The sequence below is a fragment of the Dunckerocampus dactyliophorus genome, chromosome 19, assembly GCF_027744805.1.
Source record: "Dunckerocampus dactyliophorus isolate RoL2022-P2 chromosome 19, RoL_Ddac_1.1, whole genome shotgun sequence".
Classification (NCBI taxonomy): domain Eukaryota; kingdom Metazoa; phylum Chordata; class Actinopteri; order Syngnathiformes; family Syngnathidae; genus Dunckerocampus; species Dunckerocampus dactyliophorus.
In genome coordinates this window covers 16,034,674-16,056,169 of record NC_072837.1, presented here as the reverse complement: position 1 = coordinate 16,056,169, position 21,496 = coordinate 16,034,674, and the positions used below count along the sequence as shown (strand labels likewise).

General features: G+C 41.2%; 3 protein-coding genes across 6 annotated transcripts in view; all 3 read right to left on the bottom strand.

Annotated features, from left to right (window-relative positions):
* ncoa1 (nuclear receptor coactivator 1) overlaps nt 1–13,512 on the bottom strand; it is a 56,848-nt gene extending 43,336 nt beyond the window's left edge. For both annotated transcript variants that reach the window (XM_054761275.1, XM_054761276.1), the window contains exon 1: nt 12,876–13,512. The gene's annotated coding sequence lies outside the window, so the exon portion shown is untranslated. The remainder of the gene's footprint in view (nt 1–12,875) is intronic.
* Nucleotides 13,513–17,235: 3,723 nt separating this feature from the next.
* Nucleotides 17,236–19,664, bottom strand: ptrhd1 (peptidyl-tRNA hydrolase domain containing 1). Its single transcript, XM_054760924.1, has 2 exons — nt 19,289–19,664; nt 17,236–17,965 (listed from the first exon to the last, which is right to left on the bottom strand). Exons 1-2 carry the CDS (start codon nt 19,505–19,507, stop codon nt 17,795–17,797), a joined length of 390 nt encoding a protein of 129 aa, XP_054616899.1. The 5' UTR covers nt 19,508–19,664; the 3' UTR covers nt 17,236–17,794.
* Nucleotides 19,665–19,837: 173 nt separating this feature from the next.
* Nucleotides 19,838–21,496, bottom strand: part of fam184ab (family with sequence similarity 184 member Ab) — a 75,274-nt gene continuing 73,615 nt past the window's right edge. For 2 of the 3 annotated variants that reach the window (XM_054760919.1, XM_054760918.1), the window contains exon 24: nt 19,838–20,543. In XM_054760919.1, the coding sequence (XP_054616894.1) occupies nt 20,462–20,543 (82 nt within the window). In that variant the 3' untranslated portion in view covers nt 19,838–20,461. The remainder of the gene's footprint in view (nt 20,544–21,496) is intronic. The other variant, XM_054760920.1, reaches the window with a different exon arrangement.

The following is a 21,496-nucleotide window of genomic DNA, read 5'->3' as shown; positions in this document are numbered from 1 at the left end:
TAGGTGCAGGTGTCCGTGAGGTCCCACACCTAACCACATGGACCCCTCCCCCTCAACCCTTGTGAGTGCGCATTGACACAGAAAGTGAAAATTAAAAAAAAAAAAAACATCACAGCGTCGACTAGCTACATTCCAGGAGGGCGATAGTCAATCTCAAAAGGATCGAAATCACGACTGGTGAGCAGGATTGCGTGGACCCAGAGGGGGGATCGACTTTAAAACAAATCTCACATGCCGCCTGCCCCCTCCCTGTTTGCAGAGATTAGCGGAGAGGAATTCCACAGCAGATATCGTTTACCCACTCAAGTTCCTTCAGTACGGCATTTTGGTCCAAGCAGATAAAGCGTAGCCTCGAGTGCGAAGAGCCTTGCAAACTTTTTGGCTCAAATCCCTGAACCCCGCATTGCTTATCTGACTACATCTTAACCTCCAGAGGCCCTTGCTGTCACACACGATCAATCAGCATGGAGCAAACCAAACAAGTCAGCTGCAACATGCATACACAATTTATTGGATGCACGGGCTGTATCTATGATTTGTGTAATTACTTGGTCATATTGTAGGAGCGACTGTTCCTCTGACAAATGCAACTTTTTAGAGAAAAACAGTGAGTGCAACATCCAACCAGTCGTACAAGCATGTCACTAATTTGTTTAGCTGAAGTCGAAGTGCAGAAGGAAGTCTGTTTGTCCGCAAAATAACTTTGCTTTAGATCGCAAAACTAGTTGATGCAGAATCGAGAGTGCCTCTGCTGGTTGCAGCCAAGTAGTGCACTCCACCTTGCCGTGCAACAAAATCATCATCCTCATCATCATCCAATGACATCCTGTACGGCATAACAATGCGACTATACCACATCAGAAAAAATAAACTTATTTAACATTGCAATTGGAATGTCAAGAGCTTTTAAATAAAATAAATGAAACAAACAACATAATACATTAAAAAAACAAAAAGACAAAAAAACAGTGAAGCAAAATGGATTTTTAGCAAAAATTGCACTTAAATAAAAATAATAACCAAAAACATAAAAAAATAGAACCCGAGTATCAATGCGAGAGAGACCCTAAGACGTTGTAAAGCAAATTGCACTTGAATAAATAAATAAATAATGAACACTGGGTATTATTCCTTAACAGGAAGGCTTAGGTGGAGGAGTTCAAATGTCTCAGGGTCTTGTTCACGAATGCGGGAGGGTTGGAGGGTGAGGTTGACAGGCGGATCGGCGCAGTGTCTGCAGTAATGCGGTCGCTGTACCAGACCGTCATGTTGAAGAGAGCTTGAGCCGAAAGGCAAAGCTGTCAATTTCCCGGTCAATCTGTGTTCCCACCCTCACCTATGGTCATGAGCTTTGGGTCGTGACCGAAAGCGAGATTGTAGATACATGCGGCTGAAATTAGTTTCCTCCGCACGGTGGCTGGACTCACCCTAAGAGATAGGGTGAGGAGCTCAGTCATCCGGGAGGGGCTCAGAGTAGAGCCGCTGCTCCTTCACATCGAAAGGAGCCAGTTGAGGTGCCCAGCCGGGAGAAGGCCCCGGGGAAGACCTAGCACCCGCTGGCCTGGGAACGCCTTGGTGTCCTCCCAGTGGAACAAGAAGCGGTGGCCAGGGACTGAGAAGTCTGTACTTCCCTACAGAGACGGATGCCCCCGCGACCCAGACCCAGATACGTGGAAGAAAATGGAATGGGAAACAACTTTGCTCAAATACTTGGTTCTGACTTTGTCTAAACTCACTTTGTGGAAAATATATCGGGATATATATCATATATAGATTTTCAACCTAAGTATATTGGAATATGAGTTTTGGTCTATATCGACCTGCCCTCGTGGCCGGTGTGTCAATGTTGTGCCTTTAAAGTCTTTATTTTACAAACAATCAGGACAAAACGGTCTTGAAAAACAAGATAAAATTGTCATGAAGCCATGGAACTTTATTTGCAGTTAGTGAAGACTTGGGCCAAGTGTGACCAAGGGTCTCCAACACCTTTGGAACACCTGATGCTAACTTTAGAAAAACCCACGTAAAATACTCACTTTTTGTAGCATCATTGCCAAATTTGAAATGAGATTAGGTAAGAACTCAAGCTATGACCACATTGTGTTTTCCGGTCCACACCACCAAACTAATTATTTTGAAGTTACATTCCATTAAGACACATTCTGAGCATTGGGGATTAAATTCAGCTTTCAAAAAAGCCTAAAACTATGGCTCCACTCCAAATGTTTCAATGGCAGCTTTAAATTTACTTTGAGTATGACTTTTGTAGGCGTTTCCCGGAATGCTATAAGGCCTAGGTTCCCAAAGTGGAGGACACGTACTCTCAGGTACACCATATGGGGTACGTGAATAAAAATGAAAAACAATTATCGCCTAACACTCACAATTATGAGTACGCCTGAACGCCTCACGGCGCAAGGACAAGGGAACAGAAAGGAGACATAAGTAAGTTTGATGATTGTGCATTAAGAGTGTTTCATTTTGAACATCTCATTTATATTGATGTTCTAAACCCCGGCATGGCACAGCGGTGAAAATCTGTCACTGTAAGTGGACATTCCCCCTAAAAGTAGGCTTTATCACTGGTCGTATGTTTATTTGTTTTTTTTTACTTCGGTTACTGCTTTATCGTGATTGTTAAATATTCCCCTTCAATTTGGTATTAAAAAGATAGTTCGGATTTTTTTTCATGAACTATGACAGTGTATGGCAGTGTAGTGCATGAACAGTGACTTATCCTCCACTTGGTCCTGTGAGCCCAGTTCTGGATGGATTTCGTTGATGAGGAAGACAGTTCCAGTTAGTTGCTGGAGCCATTTAAGTAAAGACTTTGGCTTCTCAAAACAATATATTTGCATCACAAAAATGTGTCCTTGAAAAAAAAAAAAAAATCAGACCTCACAAATCGCTCTGCATTACTTTCTCTCTGTTCGTATCAATGCGCGCCATCACCTGTACATCACTCGTTGTAAAGGGTTCAAGGTTCAAAAGGAACCTGGAAGCTGTTTTCATGTTAGCATTGCTGTTAGCATTTGTCCTTGACCACTCTTACATTTGTCGATAAATGTTAAAGGAAAAGTGCAATTTTTTTATAGTTTTGCCCATCATCCGCAATCATGTCAAACATGACTACACATCTTTCCCTTTTTTGTGCATTCTAAAGAGAGAAAAACAGTTTGCAGGTGGGAGCTAACAATGCACTTAACGGGACCTAAAGCGCTTTTAAAAAAAACTTTAAAAAAACAATTATTATTGTAGCAGCTAAACGAACAACTATTTTTCTGACGTAGTGACGCACGCAGTAACATGCCCACTCCAGAACAATGCAATAGAATGCCAATTTAGTACAAATTGGTGTCCTGTCCGGGAAACAAGAACAAGCATATGAACAACTACCAATAGACAACCAAATGGTGTGAAAAGTATCAGCCTACATTCCATGTTTTGTTTGTACACAGCTAGATGGACTGTGTTGTGATATCATGTGCTATGTGCTCCATGTATCACAATCAATATCATGGTGACAGACTGGATGTACAGCTGTCCATCTGGTCCAGTTGGCCCAGGGAGCCATTTCCAGTTGATTTTGAGTAGGTGGGGAAAAAAAGTTTCTACCACTGCAGGGTTTGTTAGCACTAACCATTCTTTTTTCGTTGTGATGCAATCTCTTGGAGCAATGTCCTCCTCGCCATCGATGGTAACACTGTATGCCACTCAGTGCAGCATAAACACTCCATTTCTGTCGGCATGGCTTGACAAGCTCCCCATCTACACCACCGAGTCATGCCGGTCTTGAGTCGCCCCCGTCTGCTTCGAAGTTTCACTCTCTCTTCTTGCCCGCTCAGCTTCTGAAACCTGTAGCTCATTCTCCGTATACTCAGGCTCAAAAAGATAAGGTTCTGGATCCTAATCTGTCCAAAAGTAGTCGTCGGTGGCGGCTCTCAAGAAGTCTGCCATGATTAGTAGTTACAAACAGACACGTGCGCTTTCTGTGCTGCTGTTGTTGACGGAGGAAGCATTAGTTCCTATCTATGCACTCAGTGCGCCCAGGAAAAAAAGGTAGGGGTTTAAAATGATCAAAATATGACAAAATACTGTAAGTATTACATGTTATCATGAATGTACCTGTTACTGCATGGTCACAGCATTTACTGTATATAGAACCATAAAACCTTGTTGGTTTTTAAGAGGGTTTTATAGTAAAAATAGGTGTGTCCCATGACGTGCATTGTTAGCTCCCTCACACTAACTGGTTTTCTCTCTTTAGAATGCACAGACAAGAAAAAGACATGTGTTCACATTTCACATAAGGGCAAAATTCCAACAGAAGTGTACTTTTCTTTTGAGTTTTAACTCGTCCATCGCCAGTGACTTGCTTATGTCGTATGCCATGTGATTTAAAACCAACTTTGAACGTCATACATTGTAATACCAACTTCAGACACAAAATCACAAAGAAAACATAACTCAAATGAACAATGAAGACCAGGCAAGACGTGAATAGTCAAGTTCCTCTTGTTGTGTCAGGAGTGAAGACTCTACCTCCACAAATGATGATACTGCTGCTGATAATACACTCATCAAAAGTCAAGCATAATGCTGCTGCGGGTCATTATTCCTCTGCTTGTTGAAACAATCCCGCTCACATCGCCATCTTTCTCCTCTTTGTGCTTCCTTTGAAAGGATAAAATGGCCTTTGTCAAATATTAGGACTTAATAAGAAGAAAGTTGTGATGATGGAGGGAAAGGGACTGCGGCATTGCTGGCAGATCGTAACACTTAGTATGCGCCCAAACACACTGGCTGTGATATGAAAGGAACGCGGCTGCTATGATATAATAGGAAGACAAAGCTATTGTGTCCCCCAAAGCATCTGGGTCAAGTTAACATGTTCATACGTAGTGACAACTCTTTGCAATGCCACGCAGCCATCTAAAGTTAGAATCCAGATACATTTACAATGTTTTCTGCCACTTTTAGAGGTGTCAAATTATGAATGGTACCATCTCAAGCATTTGAAGGTCCCAATACATTACAGTGCATGACATTTCATACTGAGTTAATACAAATGTGCTATACAATACACAAACAAACAACAATTTGCAGCACCGTTGCTATTTGACACTCCTCCTTTTCAACACGACTGCAAATAGTAATATCACAACCTATGTAGACCTACAACGCATGGGTAAGCGTCACACACAGCCCCTCTGGTGGTCCGAAAAAGACAGACATGCTGCTCATCAGGGTTTCCGTGACATGCAATTGATTGTGGCATTACAAAATTAAGCTGCTACACCTTATAAATTATGTTGTTTTTTTTTAACTTGAATACAATTTAAAGTAATATATTGTATGAATGCATATATATATACTGTATATATATATACAGTATATATATATGTATGTTATATAGATACATATATAGCTTATGATTTATGTCCATATTGACCACAGTTAGTTTGAAAACATTTTTAAAGATAAAAATGTTTCACTGCGCTTTATTTTGATAAGCATGCACCGGAATCACCTGTCTGCCTTGCTGGCATTTGTGCATGTGTGACGATACGCAACTCGTCTTGTGTTGACTTTCACTTTGTTTCTTATTATCGGGAGAATGAACAATAGCCTGTATAATGTGTAGTCAATTGACGACAGCTTGTCACATGCTAAGCCTATCTATGCCAGCGTGGGTGATCGCTCACGTTTCAATCTCATTCCACTTTCTGGCATTTTTGTTTACATGCCTGGCTGGCGGCATCTAGCTAGCTCGTTTTTGTCCCACGGGCGAGCTACGATCATCATCACAACTTACTTTTTTAAAGTGTCACTTGACAATCTTGCTCTCGTTATCATTATAATACTTATGGCTTGTCTTCAAAACACTGGTTGTGTGTCGAAGCTGTGCAACAGAAACACATAGTGTGCACAGCTTTAGACAGTGATGCTATCACAGTGGTCTCCAAAAGGTATCTCACCAGCTGATGTTGAGTAGTTCACCAAAGAATATTTGCTTCACCTCTTAGTATTTTTATAAGTGTTCCTTTCAAACATGACACCACCTGTATTTAATGGCAAATGAGCACACTGAGTGGGGATGTGCTTTGTAAATGAAGTGCAATTTAAATTGTGGCACTGCTCTCTTTGCCATTAAATTAAGTTTTGCAATGTTCTCGCTTCATGTTCTGCTAGTTGTTGAAAAAGGTTAAATAAACAAGTTAATCAATAAACAAGTCATAAAAAAATTGCTTTTTGTCATTGAAAAAAAATGGGAGACGCAGCAGGGGCAAGACACAAGAGCGGCAGACCAGTCTCCCATGCAGCCCACCACCACAGTTTCAAAACATCCTAGGTGAAATACTGCACATTCAAACCTGACAGCTTTCTAACGCATGTAAATAACCCTCACTGCTCCGACGGCGCCTCCAGCAGCACTCCCAAAAAGGTCAAATTTCAGTATAACCCTGGTCTTTACTGCAAAAACCACCGCTATTATCTAACAGCTGCAGCTTGCATAACCATCATAATAATGCTTTGTAATTCTTAATCATGTTCAGTAGGCCATAAGTTTCACTCAAGGCAGACATTGACATATTTGGGCATCAATGCTCGTGAGCAAGGTCACTTAGACAACGGTTTGAGTTTTTGTCTCTTTAGCACTTTGTCTTTAAAAGACGCAATTTACGTCAGTTCAACGAAGAGCAGCAGGCAGGTGTGTGCTCCTACATCACGAGTGTCCAAACTTTTTCCACCAGCGGCCACATACTGACAAAACAAAGGATGACAGGGTCACTTTTACATTTTTTAACTAATTCACGCAGATATGCTGAGATGCTTTTTATAGTTAAGGAAAAAAGTCTGCACCTTAGTTTTGTGTCAGCAATAACAAGCATATTATTAGTAGGAATTATTTTTTTCTCCTTCCATTAGTAGGGCTCCAGACTGCAACTAAATGGTCGCATTTTGCAACATTTTGCAACTACAATGTGCACATTGCGAGTAAATTCTTCATCTACTCGCATGCGAAACCAGATAAAAAGGTACACATCCAATTGACAAGAGATGCATTTTGTCCCGTATTAGCATGAGAAAGAAAAATAATGTGTCATATGTGGAGTCAATTGACGACACCTTGTCACGGTCTTAGCCTATTGATGCCAGGTGCAAACAAGGTGTCCCTTATTTCATTTTGCAGAAGTTGGCAACCCTACCAGTTAATTTCCATCCATCCATTTTCTATGCCAATTGTCCTCATTAGGGCTGCAGGTATGCTGGAGTCTATCCCAGCTGACTTTGGGCGAGAGGCAGGGAACACCCTGGATTGGTTTGCCAGCCAATTGCAGGGCACACAGAGACAAGCAACTACTAGTTAAATGCAAATTTTATTTCATTATTATTGAATATGTTTTTGTTGCTGACAAACACGTACTCCACACTTCAGTACAGTAGTTGACAGTAACACGCAAATGAGCTAGTACGCCAACCCACATTAACTCCCAAAGAAGAAGAAAGGAAACCAAACACCAAAGAAGAAGAAGGCAGGCTGAATGTGTGAAAAGAGGGCGGAGCTAATAGTCTTCATCAGTAATATGGTGAAAATGAGAGGAAATGTTTATTTTCCATCCATCCATCCATTTTCTATACCGCTTCTTCCTCATTAGGGTCGCGGGGGCATGCTGGAGCCTATCCCAGCTGACTTCGGGCGACAGGCGGGGTACACCCTGGACTGGTCGCCAGCCAATCGCAGGGCACATATAGACAAACAACCATTCACACTCACATTCATACCTATGGGCAATTTAGAGTCGCCAATTAACCTCACCTGCATGTTTTTGGGAATGTGGGAGGAAGCCGGAGTGCCTGGAGAAAACCCACGCACACACGGGGAGAACATGCAAACTCCACACAGAAATGCCCAGGGGAGAATCGAACCCAGGTCTTCCCGATCTCCAGGCTGTTCCTGTATTGGCCAACGTGCTAACCACTAGACCACCGTGCGGCCAAAATGTTTATTTTAATATATATTAAAAATATATATATTTTAATATATATTTATTTTAAATATTTACTTTACAAGTTGATTTTGATGTGTTCCCCTATATTTTCCACTTGCGCTCCTAAAATTTTAAGTTGGGGTAACTGTGTTCCTAGTAAAAAAAAAAAAGAAAAAGTCTGGAGCCCTGGTTACACTTTTTTGCCTGTTTTTCTATTTTTGCTGTATTTATTCCACCTTTCCAAACATTTCACCTTTCTCTCGTACCATTATGTCTTTAATGTAATAATATTTTGACTAACTTTTACTCAACCTAATTTTCCTAAAACTGCACCTTTATTGTTCGTTTTTCATAAGACAGTATTACGACTTTTTTTTTTATTACATACTTTTAGTCTTTAACATTTCAACTTGATGCTATTTTTTCTCTTAATATTATGACTTTACCCTCTTAATATTTCATCTTTATTCCTGCAAAATTATTGCTCTTTTTTTCCCTTTTTTTGGTTTTCTTGGTTAATAGTATTTCTAGAATGTGCCAAGGGCCAATACAAAAACAGCCCCGGGCCGCACTTTGGACCCCCCTGTCCTACATCAAACTATAATGAGTCTACTTATAGATTTTAAATCAAAGTGGATCCCTGCACATTCACCATAGGCCAACAAATTCAGGAATTTAAAGTCAAAAACAATTTTTTTAGCTAATTTAATAATTGCCAGTCACCTTTATTGCAAAGCTGATCCAAAATCGGAGGAGAACGTCAACGTCAAGCTAGGAGAAGGTCTGGGGGGAGAGGAGCGAGCGAGCTGTGTGTCAACAATAGACATTGGTGTATTGTGTTTTTTCGCCATTCGTGGGTGGCCTCCGAACGTAACCCCCACGAATCGCGTGGATCGACTGCAACCTCATGCATTGTTTGGATGACACTTCTTACAGTCGACACAAAGCATGGAAACGAGGGTCGTGTTCTCCTTTGTGTTCTGTTGCATTGAAGACGCTGTTGCCATTCCCATCCAATTACTTGCAGACGGGACGGGACCCTAGACGATCAAGTTAATTGCATTTTTTGATATAGCAGCAGAGCACCGCAAAGTCATGTAAGGACACATTTCTTCCACAACAGCTCTGTACCTTCATTCCGTGTTATTATTTTCCAAATACAGTTTTTCGGTTTTAATCGTTTAGAATTCCATTTTTTTTTACCTCTCCTGAGAGGGAAAGTTCGCGCTGAGCATGCTAGTGCAGCTGTGTGGGTGCGACTCGGGCCGGATATTTCCACCCTGTTGTGTTTCACCGCTTTAAGGTAAGAATCATTTTACCATGACTGCTGACGTCGTACAGGTTCTGAGTGAAAAAAAGATGAGAGGCACGTCTTAACCGTCAACGCACAATCTCAACACACACACGACACACTTCCGGCGTTCAAAATAAGAGCGCTGGTTTCCACATGTTGTCTAACTGTGTAAACAAAATAAGGGTGTCATAAAAATATCTTACATTAATAACGCAGTTGGAATTACATCTGTGGCTGCATCTTCCTTCATCACAAGTATGGGCATTTGTTGAGGATATAGTAAAAATGTGTACAGAGGCTGACATCCCATTAGAAAAGCTAGCCAGATTACATCCATTTCTCTATTACTGGGCAAAATTGGCCAATGATGTATTCCATCAATAAATGGAAGGATTTTTGCATTTCATTAATGGACACTGTATTCACTAACTCAAATAGCACACACTATACGCTGGTAAAATTATGTGGAAAAGTTAAACAAATGTCATTCAAAAAAATTTAAACGGAAAAAAACGGAATTTGGGAAAAAAATAACATGGATTTCATAGGGCCCCATACATCATTAGATAATTTAACCAGTAACTGAGGAATGAATGTAACTTGGCTAACTTTTCCAATGGGATGTCAGCCTCAGCGCAAATCCTCAACAAACTGTAATGCCTGTGCTTGTGATTAAGGAAGACGTAGTCACGATGCAATTCCAATTGCGTTATTAATATGATATTTTTTTGCGACACCCTTATATTTACACAATTAGACAGGATGTGGTGAATAGCGCTCTTATTTTGAAGGACAGAAGTGTGTCGTGTGTGTTGAGGATGTCTTTTGAGGGTTAAGACGAGCTGGGTGCAAGAATAAACATGCCTCTCATTAAACGTGTTCTTTCATTAAACAACCTAAATAGCCTTACCTTATTTACACAACAGCATGTCATTTCTGTCTCTAATACACAGTCACATATTTCCAATTGTCCTCTACTCTAAATATCACACACGACAGGAAGCGCGATCACATTAACTATAGTGCACGTCTTTGTGTGAGCGTGCCGCAGCTTTTGACTTTCTATATTGTCTTTCGATTGATTTGTTTTACAAAATGTGATGGTTAGGGTTGTCACGAGACGTGACGAGATTTCCCGTTCAGAAAAAAACTGCCTTGCGATAATAAGTAAATGAATCACACAATAAATGAAAATGAGCTGGATAATTGTGCTGGCCCGCATACATTGCCATGTGCATGTGTGTCTGTTTAGCTCGTCTCTTGCCTCCAAACAGGCTCTCTGTGCATTGGTTCAGCACCTAAACCAGGGGTAGGGAACCCCTGGCCCAGGTCATCTTTTGATGACTGCATCTGGCTCTCAGACATTTCTTAACACGATAGAACATTTCTGATTTGTTTTTCGCTGACATTTCAAAGTAAAACATGACAGAAATCACAGTGTTAAAAATCATAAACATTATAATGCATTTTAATCCATCCATCCATTTTATACCACAACGTGGGTGGCCAGAGCCAATGCCAGCTGTCCTGACAATGTTTTCCGGGTCAGACACCAAAACCAAAACCCGGGTCATTGAGAGGGCAAGAAGGAAACTTCCCTCCTTAAATCAAATAGTCAGGCTAGCTAATTCTGCAGAGTCAACCCTTTTGAAGAAAGACATTGCGAAAAGAAAAAAGGATACGGAGTGCGGTGCACAACCAAGCCCCACCAGAAGTCGCATTAATGGTAAGAAGTGTTTTATTTATGATTGGCTAGTGTCAGTAAAACAACATTATTAGGAAGGGTACATTCAGAGACGTATTATATTCTAAAATTGTTTATCTTGCTTAAAAAGGCACGCATTTAGTTGTATTCAATGTTAAAAAATATGACATGGCTCTCACAGAATTACATTGCGAAATATGTGGCTTTCATGGCTCTCTTGGCCAAAAAGGTTCCTGACCCCTGACCTAGACGCTTCATAGAACAACGGCGAACAGAGTGAGACCTCTTGTCCGTCATATAGTTGCTTTGTCTCTGTGGAGGGAGGCGGGGCCCCATGAGATGGAGCCTAGCGAGGAATAATGCAAGGTAACGTTGTTGACATTACTAGGGAAAATGACGCTCGCAATGCCCAAGGTCACTGCGTACAAGGCAACAAAAACAACTTGCCCGGTTTTCCCATCGGAAAATTTAGTACAAACGGAACAGCGGAAAATCGTGTGCATTCACAGAAAGTCATTGCGGAAGAAATGCTGCTCTTTAATACAGTTGAAAAGTCAGGATTTCTGGAAATGCTGCAAACGTTTGACAGGCCGCAAGGACTGCCTGTGAGAAAATACATGTCACAAATGGCAATTCCACAACTTTACGGAGTAAAAGATGACATATTCAAGGAAATATTGCATTATTATTGTTTTTTTATTACTGGGCTGTCGCGAGACAATACACAATTTTAACATTACTTTTAAGAAAAGTACAATTAAAACTTTTTTTTTAAAATACATAACAATATATTGCTATCTATTCATTTAATTTCCACTACATTAGATTGCATTGCTCCTCACAAGGCTACACTCTTCTGCACTTTGTGTGTATGCTAGCGGCCCAGCCTCCATCCACCGAGACAAAGAGACGGCATGACTGAGGGCTCACTCCGTTCATGCCACTGTTCTACGGAACACATGCGCCAAGGTGTTGAAACCAATGCACAAAGTGAACCGTCTTCCTGCCTGTTTGGAGGCGGGAGACGACGAAAACAGACAAGCATGCACAGGGCAATACAGTGAGGCTGGCAAAATGATTCAGTTCATTTTCATTTACTGTAGTGTGTGGTTAATTTATTGATTATGCCCATGAGACAGTTTTAATCATGTGAGACCTTGTGACACCCCTGATTATTATGTATCATAACATTATTGATTTATTTGGGCTTAAAACATGTTGACAATGATATTATTTAGCATCAATTTGTGGAACAGCAAACATTTCAAAACGCACCTACATTGTTTTGTAACTCGGTTAAAATGGTCACACATTTCCAGTTGTCCTTTTCTCTGCCTATCGAGCATCACAGGAGGAGCGATCACATTTTTTCTATTACTATACTATTTATTACTATTTATTACGTGTTTCTTTGAGCAAGTTGCTGCAGGTTTTAACCTGGGTTGCTTTGGCATATTTCTGTTCACCACTTTCAAAAACAGAGACGGTCATTTATAACTGGCGAGGAGCGATCGCGTGACTGACTGTACGCTACACTGCGCCACCACCAGTTTAATATTTGTTTCAGACCATGTCAGTGCCCACACCGTGCAGACCAGCCATGATGAAGAAGAAGACAAAAAGGAGGTCAAGACTCAGGTAAAAATCAGAGGCAGCGACACCTTGAGGGGGATGCTTACGTAAGGGCTTTGAAAAATGTTCAGGTGGCAAAGAAAGACCAACGCGTTCAACTTAACGTGCTGTCAGGCACGGTGGTAAGCACGCACACGCGCACGGCAGCCAGCGACGTGAGGCCGCGCCGCAGCGGCCGGGTCCCGTCGTGGCTTGACCCGGCGGCACGCTGTCATCAACAACCCACAGCTACGCTGCTTGACTGGCTTACCTGTTTTTTTATGTGCCGCTCGCTGGCCGAACAAACCTCCAGGTGGGCTCCTGCCGCTCCTCGGTTACATCCCACAAGAAGTAGCCGCCTCCCGCTGGGCGTCCAACACCGCCAGCTAGCAGAGTTAGCAAAGCAGCTAAGTTAACTTGCTGCTTTTAGTGTCCGCTGCTATAAGTTTACATTGATAACTTTGTGCTCGGCAGCAGCATCCGCTGACACATGCATCCACGCACGTCACGCAGAATGCAAGCACAAGTAAGTGTGTTGCTGGTGCCAGCTGGCTGGCTAACAACTTAAGATCGGCGTGTGTTGACAAACAAGCCTGCGTGGAGGAGGTGGAGGGGAGGGAAAAAAATCACACACGACTTGAAGCCTCAACGTCAGGCTGCTAGCGCGGCTAGCATAGCATGCTAGCCAGCCTGGCTAATCCACACCGCCTTCGTCCAGGTATCCCCGTCAGACTAGGAGTCCTCTCGGCGGCGGCGGCTGGTGGTGGATTTGGTGGTGGTGGGGAGCCCGGCGTGTCACTCGCAAGCGCTCCTTGCTTGGCGAAGACGGCGCAGTGGCGTTCGCGTAGTCAAGTTGTCGTATCTCTCTCCTCTCTCCGCCATTTTCAGCCTCTCAACACAAACAAACAGGGCTGCTCGGGGGCGCGCCGAACGTGAGGGCGCGTCCACGAGGGGGCGGGGGGGTGTTGGGGCAAAGCGCACGACGAGAAGTGTATTTTGTAAACAATACACCTACTGTATATTGTATTGATATAATATATGTATCCTACCTGCAATAACATAGTATATATTCTATCTATATAATACTATATATAGTCTTCCTACAATGACACACTATAATACAATATTCTATCTATATACTATATATTGTCCTACAATAACAGTATATAATACAATATATTCTGCTTCCAATAACACTATTTGATACTGCTGTACATAGTCTACCTACAATAACATGATCTGCCTCCAGTGACCCTATTTAACAAGAGCTATGTGCAAGGTTATAATCGGGTTTGGTATTCATTTGTGTTCTTTAGAATTTGATGTTTGAAGGGCAGTTAGGGATACCATGTCATTGGTGTGCCTGAAAAAACTGAGGAAATCTCCAGACGAGTCCCACTTGACCACGAAGAGAATCCAAACTTGTGGCGCTTGGATTTACGGTGTGAAAGACGCAGGCCTTATTCAAGGTATGCAAATGACTTTTCATTTGCTTCCATTGTGCTCCACTTGGCTGGAGGCCCAGACGTGCTGGTGCTGAGACACCACTGGACCTGTCAGTCAAAGATGCACATCGCCATCAACCGCATCAAGTACTACTACACCATACATGGCACGTCATTGTACTGCAAAACAGATCAAATATCCATCAGCGGCCTCCATGGAGTGCAGCAAGCAAGTCATGCCGGTGTTTACGGACACGTGGAACACAGTTTTGACTAATGACGTCAAAGGTGAGACGATTGTGAGATCTCACACTCGTGCTCTGCCATCCTTTACCCAAACAACAAAGTCACAGCTGTTGTTTGGAGGCCAACCTTTATATTTGGCCTTGAGGGAGGTCTTTGGCCATTATGGTGTGCGCTCTCTAGGGGGCAGTAGAGGAAGGGCTTGGACATCTGTCACGTCATGTCTAAATAACATGTCTAATCTATTTACAAAAAAAACTGCCCTACCTCTGATTTGTTCTTATTAAAAAATTTAAAAAACAAACAAATTAAAATATGAATATTGTTTACTCTATTTAACAATTTGTGTTTGAAATCATTTGTTCCAGAGTCAAGCCTCATGAAACTTACAGTAAGTGTAACGGATGCCAGCTAGTGCAGCTGTGGGATAATACGTTAAGTCAACCCGGGGGCTTTTAGCTTTGTGCGGGTGTGCGTAGGGCCGGGCTGGACCGCGCCGACGGCCGCTGTTACGCAGGCAGTGTTTTAAACCCGATAATTTTACACCGACACGCTGCAACGCATCGTCACAGTAATACAGTAGAATGCAAAAGTTCGGTTGTCATTTTCATGAATAAATGAATGGATATTTGGATCTGTGATTTAATTTTGATGTATCACATAACTGATGGACAAAGTAGTATTTCAGATCTGAAATTAGTTTAATTGGTTTAACACAAGATACGCAATATGCATCGGAACAAAATTAGACATGTGCAGAATCATTTTGTTGATTTGTGAGTACCTCGATCTACCCAGCACTGCTGAATTAAAACACAAAATGGGGTTTGTGAGCTCATGCAAAACGGTAAAGGTCAAAATGGCAAAGTATTTTATCGTTTCAGCCTTTCGTCAACACGGAAACAGCGTTTTGGGTGACCTGAAACGGGATTTTTTTGAGAACGGCTTCCAGAGTGGGGAAATGTGAAAACGCCGGCTTGTCATTCTCATGTAGACAAGCGGCCGACTTTTTTTAAGACGATGACGTCACCGTCACGTGACCAGAAGTGAGCGCTGCCGACAAGCCAACATAATATCTGAATATTTCGACTAGCATGACTCACCCCAGTCGGCATGCTCCTGATATTTTGTTGTCTCGTACTCCATAATCATCGCAGAAGTACTCCCACTTCTCCTAAGTCTCGATGAGCCTCGGAAAGCGGAAGAAGGCGCACTTCTTTCTTCTTCTATGGTCTGGAGTGTCACGTGGTTCCGTCCGCGCGCCTGTTCACACACGCAGGTGTGACTTGTGTATTACATTGATTTCACGCAGTGATCCGTTCCCGTCTGGATGCAACCACAACCCCTGGCATAAAGGATGGAATCACCACCGTCGGAGGATGTTCATTCAGTTGTTTCATTTTGTAGAAAAAAGCATATGACAGACACGACACAACACTAAAGTCATTTCAAATGGCATCTTTTTGGCTTTAAGAAACACTGAAAGAACTTAAGAAAAAAAATGTATAGTCAGTAGGGAGAGGGAAAGAATTATGGAATTACTCAATTCTGAGGAAAAAATGATGGAATCATGAAAAACAGAAGAACACTTTATCAACACACCAGGATAAGCGGCGTAGAAGATGAATGGAAACTAATAATTCAATAATTAATTTAAGTAATTTATTTTAAACCCTGAAGTATATTGAGGTAGCAGGGTGATTTACAATAGTGTTCCCTCTTTTATCGTGGGGGATAGGTTCCCAAAATAGCCTGCAATAAGTGAAACCAGCAAAGTAGACAACTTTATTTAATTTTCTTTTTACAATTATTATGTATGTTTTAAGGCTGTAAAACCCCTCACCTCTGTACTGTAGCGTTTTTATATCTTTGTTAAAAGATATTGCTCCTGTCGTGGTATTTTGCTCCTCCTTGAACCGAAGATTGATTTATTCCGTAATGGCACCTACAGCCGCAACTCCTTGCTGTCTTTGTAGGCGGCACAGGTGGATCCCATTACATGCAGCACTGAGCTGTCTCTTTTTATGTTTTTATATCTTCAGAACACAGAAAAGAGAAAGACGTGTGTTCATGTCTCACATAAGGATTGTGGATGGTGGGTCACTTGTTAGCTCGCTCTAGAGCCCCTGCACCATTAACAGTTGCGCTATGCGATGTAAACAATGGACACTAGGCGCATAAAGGTGACTATAGACGTGTAATTGTATGTCTACAAGGCTCTAATAATGTCAAAACCCGTATTTAGAAAGTCATAAACAGGTTTTCTATGCCGTCACTACGAAAATATTCCATTCATTAACAATGAGTAGAATCCACCGCAAGGTGCATTCAACGACACTCGGAAGATCACAACAACGTCTTTGTTTTGCGTGTGTGTGGTCTATCCATCCAATCCATTTTCTATGCCGCTTTTCCCCATTAGGGTCGCGGGGGTATGCTGGAGCCTATCCCAGCTGACTTCGGGCGACAGGCGGGGTACACCCTGGACTGGTAGCCAGCCAATCACAGGGCAGATATAGACAAACAAGCATTCACACTCTAAACAAAAATACAATGAAAAACAATACTGTAAGTGGATATTCTTAAAACTCACTTTGTAAATCTTAATGCGGAAGTCCAATTTGCTGCATGTGAGTACACTCGGAAATCCCATTAAATACACTCAAAACATGTGCTCTCGACTGTAATGACGTAGTGTCTTTGAATGCAACCCTCATCGCTCATAACAACGCTGTAGAAGTGTGATTCAAATGCTGTGCTACTACTAAAGAAACCAGTGTTAGGTGAATGGATTTTCAGACATGCGTGCTATCGTTTAGCTTGATTTCAATTTCCGCTTCATTTGGAGCCGTTAATACATACAAATATATAATATATAATCCTGTCCTGTCATTTATCTTTCTTTCAATAAAATAGTTTTAAAAAATGGGCATGTTTCAGGCATAGTTGCAAATGGTGATTTATTTGAAAACAGTGATTGATATGATTAAACATTATATCATTAGACATCCCTACTCGTGATATGTATCGTTATTGCAAGAGACAGCGATGTAAATGACAATGTGAATTTCAGCCTATATTGCCCAACCATTTTTTTAAAACTGTTTATTTACTTTATTGAAGTATATGCGAGGCATCAGCAGAACCTCTACAAACACAATTCTACCTCTGGTTTGTTTGTGGTCCAATATTACCAAAGGAACCAGAAATAACGCGTTCCAGGGTAAAACTGTGGCCATGGTTTAACCTTTATTGACTGTACAGGCAATATTTAAATAACATTCTTTTCTGCTGAAGCTAACCGGCTCTGCGGGCGTGTTTCCTTTTACTGTCAACTTATAGTTGACTTGTACTGAGCAGCCCGGACACAGATGGATAACTTGTGTGGGAGATACCATTCATATCTCATTTCCATCCCAGTGGATGCAGAAGAAACAGTTACTGGCTGTCCTGTTTGCAGTCCTCTTTTGTGGACTCCCTCGGGAGTCGACGCGGTGCGAGTTCACTTGAAGAGCTTGAACTTGCGCAGCAGCGGCTGCACCTTCTCTTTAGGGTACGGCCTGAGAGCCAGACAGGTGGGGATGTTCTCTGGCTGCTCGATCCAGAGCTTGTGGGCCACGTCGGCCTGGGTCAAAGACTCTGATAAACCCGAGAGGGCGGCCTCGTCTGGAGCCTGGAGAACACAAGCCGAACGACTGAATGAATGACTGACGGCGGTAACTAATTTATTTAATTCACAATTATGTTAAAATGTTAAGTGTAACTAACACATGCACATCATGTCAAGCCACACCTCTCTGTTAAGCGTAGTTTAGTGTCCCCACGCACTCACACAGTCTGCCGCTCTTTTATAACTTTATTCTGACCTGAACACATCAACAGCAGTGCAATGCCAACACCTTATACTCTATGTATCTCCGAGCCACAAACACGTCTCTAACCCTCCTCAGAACGACACTTTGACCGCGAGATGCTTTCACGGATACTCCCAAAATCACAATAATGTCGTTATTATGCGTGTATGTGTGATCTAAATAAGCAGAAACACACAAAAAAATAAGAAGTGGATATCCTTATCACTCACTAACGTAACTCTTACTGTGGACGTACAATTTGGTGCACTTAAGTGTGCTCGGAAATCCCAGAAAATACATCTACACTCAAAACATGTGAATTCAACTTAAATTGCTGGGTGTCTTTGAGCAACAACTCTTCATGGCTCACAATAACACGGTTAAAGAGACGAGTGGTAAGCAAATAGATTTTCAGACATGTTTGGTATCTTTTAGCGTGTCCTGTCAATTAGGTTTTTGTTCATACAATACAGTAAAAACGGGCATATTTCACACAGTTGCAAATCGTGATTAATCGTGATTGATTCATTTGAAAACTGTTATTAATTTAATTAAAATTTTCAATAATTTGACAGCGCTACTGAAAGTTAAAACCAAAAGACATACACACGAGAGAAAGATATGATCGATTTCAGGAAGCAATTGACATCAAGCCTTTTTTTAAATGTTTAGTGGCAAAACCTAATGTGAGAAAAGTAATCATCTATACCGCTCCTTACCGAACTCCTTCCGTAACACAGCCACTTTAAGATCCCCCACGTTTGCCGCAAACTCATGTATCAAAAGGCCAGCAATTTTAGAAAGAATCGTGCTCCTTAAAAGTAACTTTTGTGTTCGGATTTATTTTTACATAACAGTTTGGATCCTCTTAATATGCAAAGCGGCAAGTTGTATTTTCTAGGCACGACGTGTCAGGTCCACATTAGCGCTGTAGCTTCCAGCTAATTCGCTAGCCAGAAACATAATAAACCTATTCTAAAGTAACATGAATCACGCCATTTATCACCGGTTTCTTTATATCAATAACAATAATGTGTGTGAAACTGTATTACGTGGGAAATCCACGCCCAAGTGTTTAAAAATGCCGAGCGTTCTGAAATCTAACGTTATTTAAACGGAGATTGGAGCACGGCGCCACTCACCGCGAGCACTACTTTGTGCATGGCGTCAAGCTCCGCCAGGTAGTTCTGCGTGTCACCGTCAGCGTAGTGCAGGTGGATGGCGGCGGTGGCGGCGTGACAAGCCTGCGTTATCACGGCTCCCAGGGGCCAGGACAGCTTGTGGACCAGGTCCGAGCGGACCACAACGTACTGGACCAGGCGGCCAGGAGAACCGCCGGCAGCGCCAGAAGCCGCCATCATGCTCAGGCGGTGGCGTGACGTCAGTTCGTGTTGTGTTTATCTTCCGGGTCAGAGGATTACTGGTTCAACAAACTAATGGATCTTCTGCCCTCTGGTGGTGAGCATCATAACTGCAGTACACATTACTAGCCGTATGAGAGACGATGGTACAAAAATCTATTTGGATATTTTGTTTAGCTCATTTAACTACACGAGAGGGTCAAAATATAAGCAAGAGCTCTCAATATGATGCACTGTAAAAAAAAAAAAAAATACTGTCACCAGTTACAATACTTACAAACAAGAGATGCACACATAAATGTCACAACAATCATTTATTAAGCATACACATTATAATATAAATATAAAATGCTATTTTTCTTCTTAAAATTGGTGAGACATCATTGTATCTGTGTTGAGACAGACGACCATACAAACAAGGTTTTATTTCGAGTCTACCAAAAAAAATCTGCTGAGGGCCAGGTAAGGTCAGGTCACGCCGCCCTCAGGTCTAGCAAAGCAGCTTTTTAACGCACAGAGAGCAACGACAATCTCTACCGTAGATATTTCTGGACGAACGCACGTCTATGTCTCACCGGATTCCAAAAACGATGGCAGCATGAGAATGTGGACTGCAACGTAAAGATGAGAAATGAACATCCAACCTAATGTGATCATTGTCACTGTACTAAGAGAGGAGCTCGAACACAGTGAGACAATGCACCGTCAAATCAGAGCAGAGTGATGACGGCCCGTTTGGGCTCACTTCACCGACAACTCAGCCAATCAGTCAACTGAGCCCAAACGCTGGCGTTTTCTAAATGACAGCAAGAAAACAAATAGTTTCAACATTATTCTCCTTCTTTTTCGGAGTTAAATCCAGTGCTATTGTTTTTTTTTGTTTTTTTTTTTCTTCAAAGTTTGGCTGACATGCTGAAAATCCTGGTGTGTTTCTGCAGGTTTGCGTGTTGGCGATCAAAAGGAAAAGTACTGAGCGAACCACTCCTGCCGCTGAGCGTCCGGAAGGTCGATGGCGGCATCCTTTGTCTCAAGAGGGCTTGAAGGGACACAGAAAGAAGCAAAAAGAAAAAAAAAAAAACGTTAAATTTATATATTTAACTATATATATATATATATATATATATATATATATATATATATATATATATATTTAATGATTATTTTTACTATTATTTCTTATAAAAGTTATGAATAAATTATAATTATACTTAGAATGATTAATTAATTATAACATATGCAGGACAATATTAGCAAAATTAAAGACGTAAATTCATGTGAGCGGGAAAAAAAAATGTCAGAACGTCAAAATACTGAAAAACATGAAGTGGTTGGCTGCATGCTATAAACGTGGAAGGAAAGTGCAGCTTTGCTTCGGCTGCACATCCGGTAAACGTCCCTTCAAAATAAACTTCAGAATAAAAATTTTGCGCATTTAAATGTCAACTCTTAATGGAAACATAAATGCAATTTATATATGTTATGGTTATTATAATTATAATGTTCTAATTTATAATATATTAATTATATAATATTGTATTATTATTTATCATAACTGTTATAATTATTAATTATACATTACAATTATAATCAGAATGAACAGAATAAGATTTTCATTGCATAGTATAACTGCTGTTTTACTATGCACATGACAATAAAACTCTTGAATCTTGAATATTATCTTTTATCAAATGTCAATTATTTCTTCTTTTTTATTACATTAGTTACTTTTTAAAATTTTATTTATTTTGTTCACAGCATTTTATTTTTATTTATTATTATTTTTATTATTTTGATCAGTACAGCACTTTGGGGGAGCACAAACTGTTTGTTTAAATGTGCTTTATGAATGAACTTAACCTTAATTATAATCATAGCTGTTATAATTATAATATGTTGGTAATCCTTTTCAGCTAAAAAACACAGTGGAACCTCGAAGGCCCGAAGCAGTACAGTCGTAATAATACACACATTGTAAAACGAAGTGAGTTG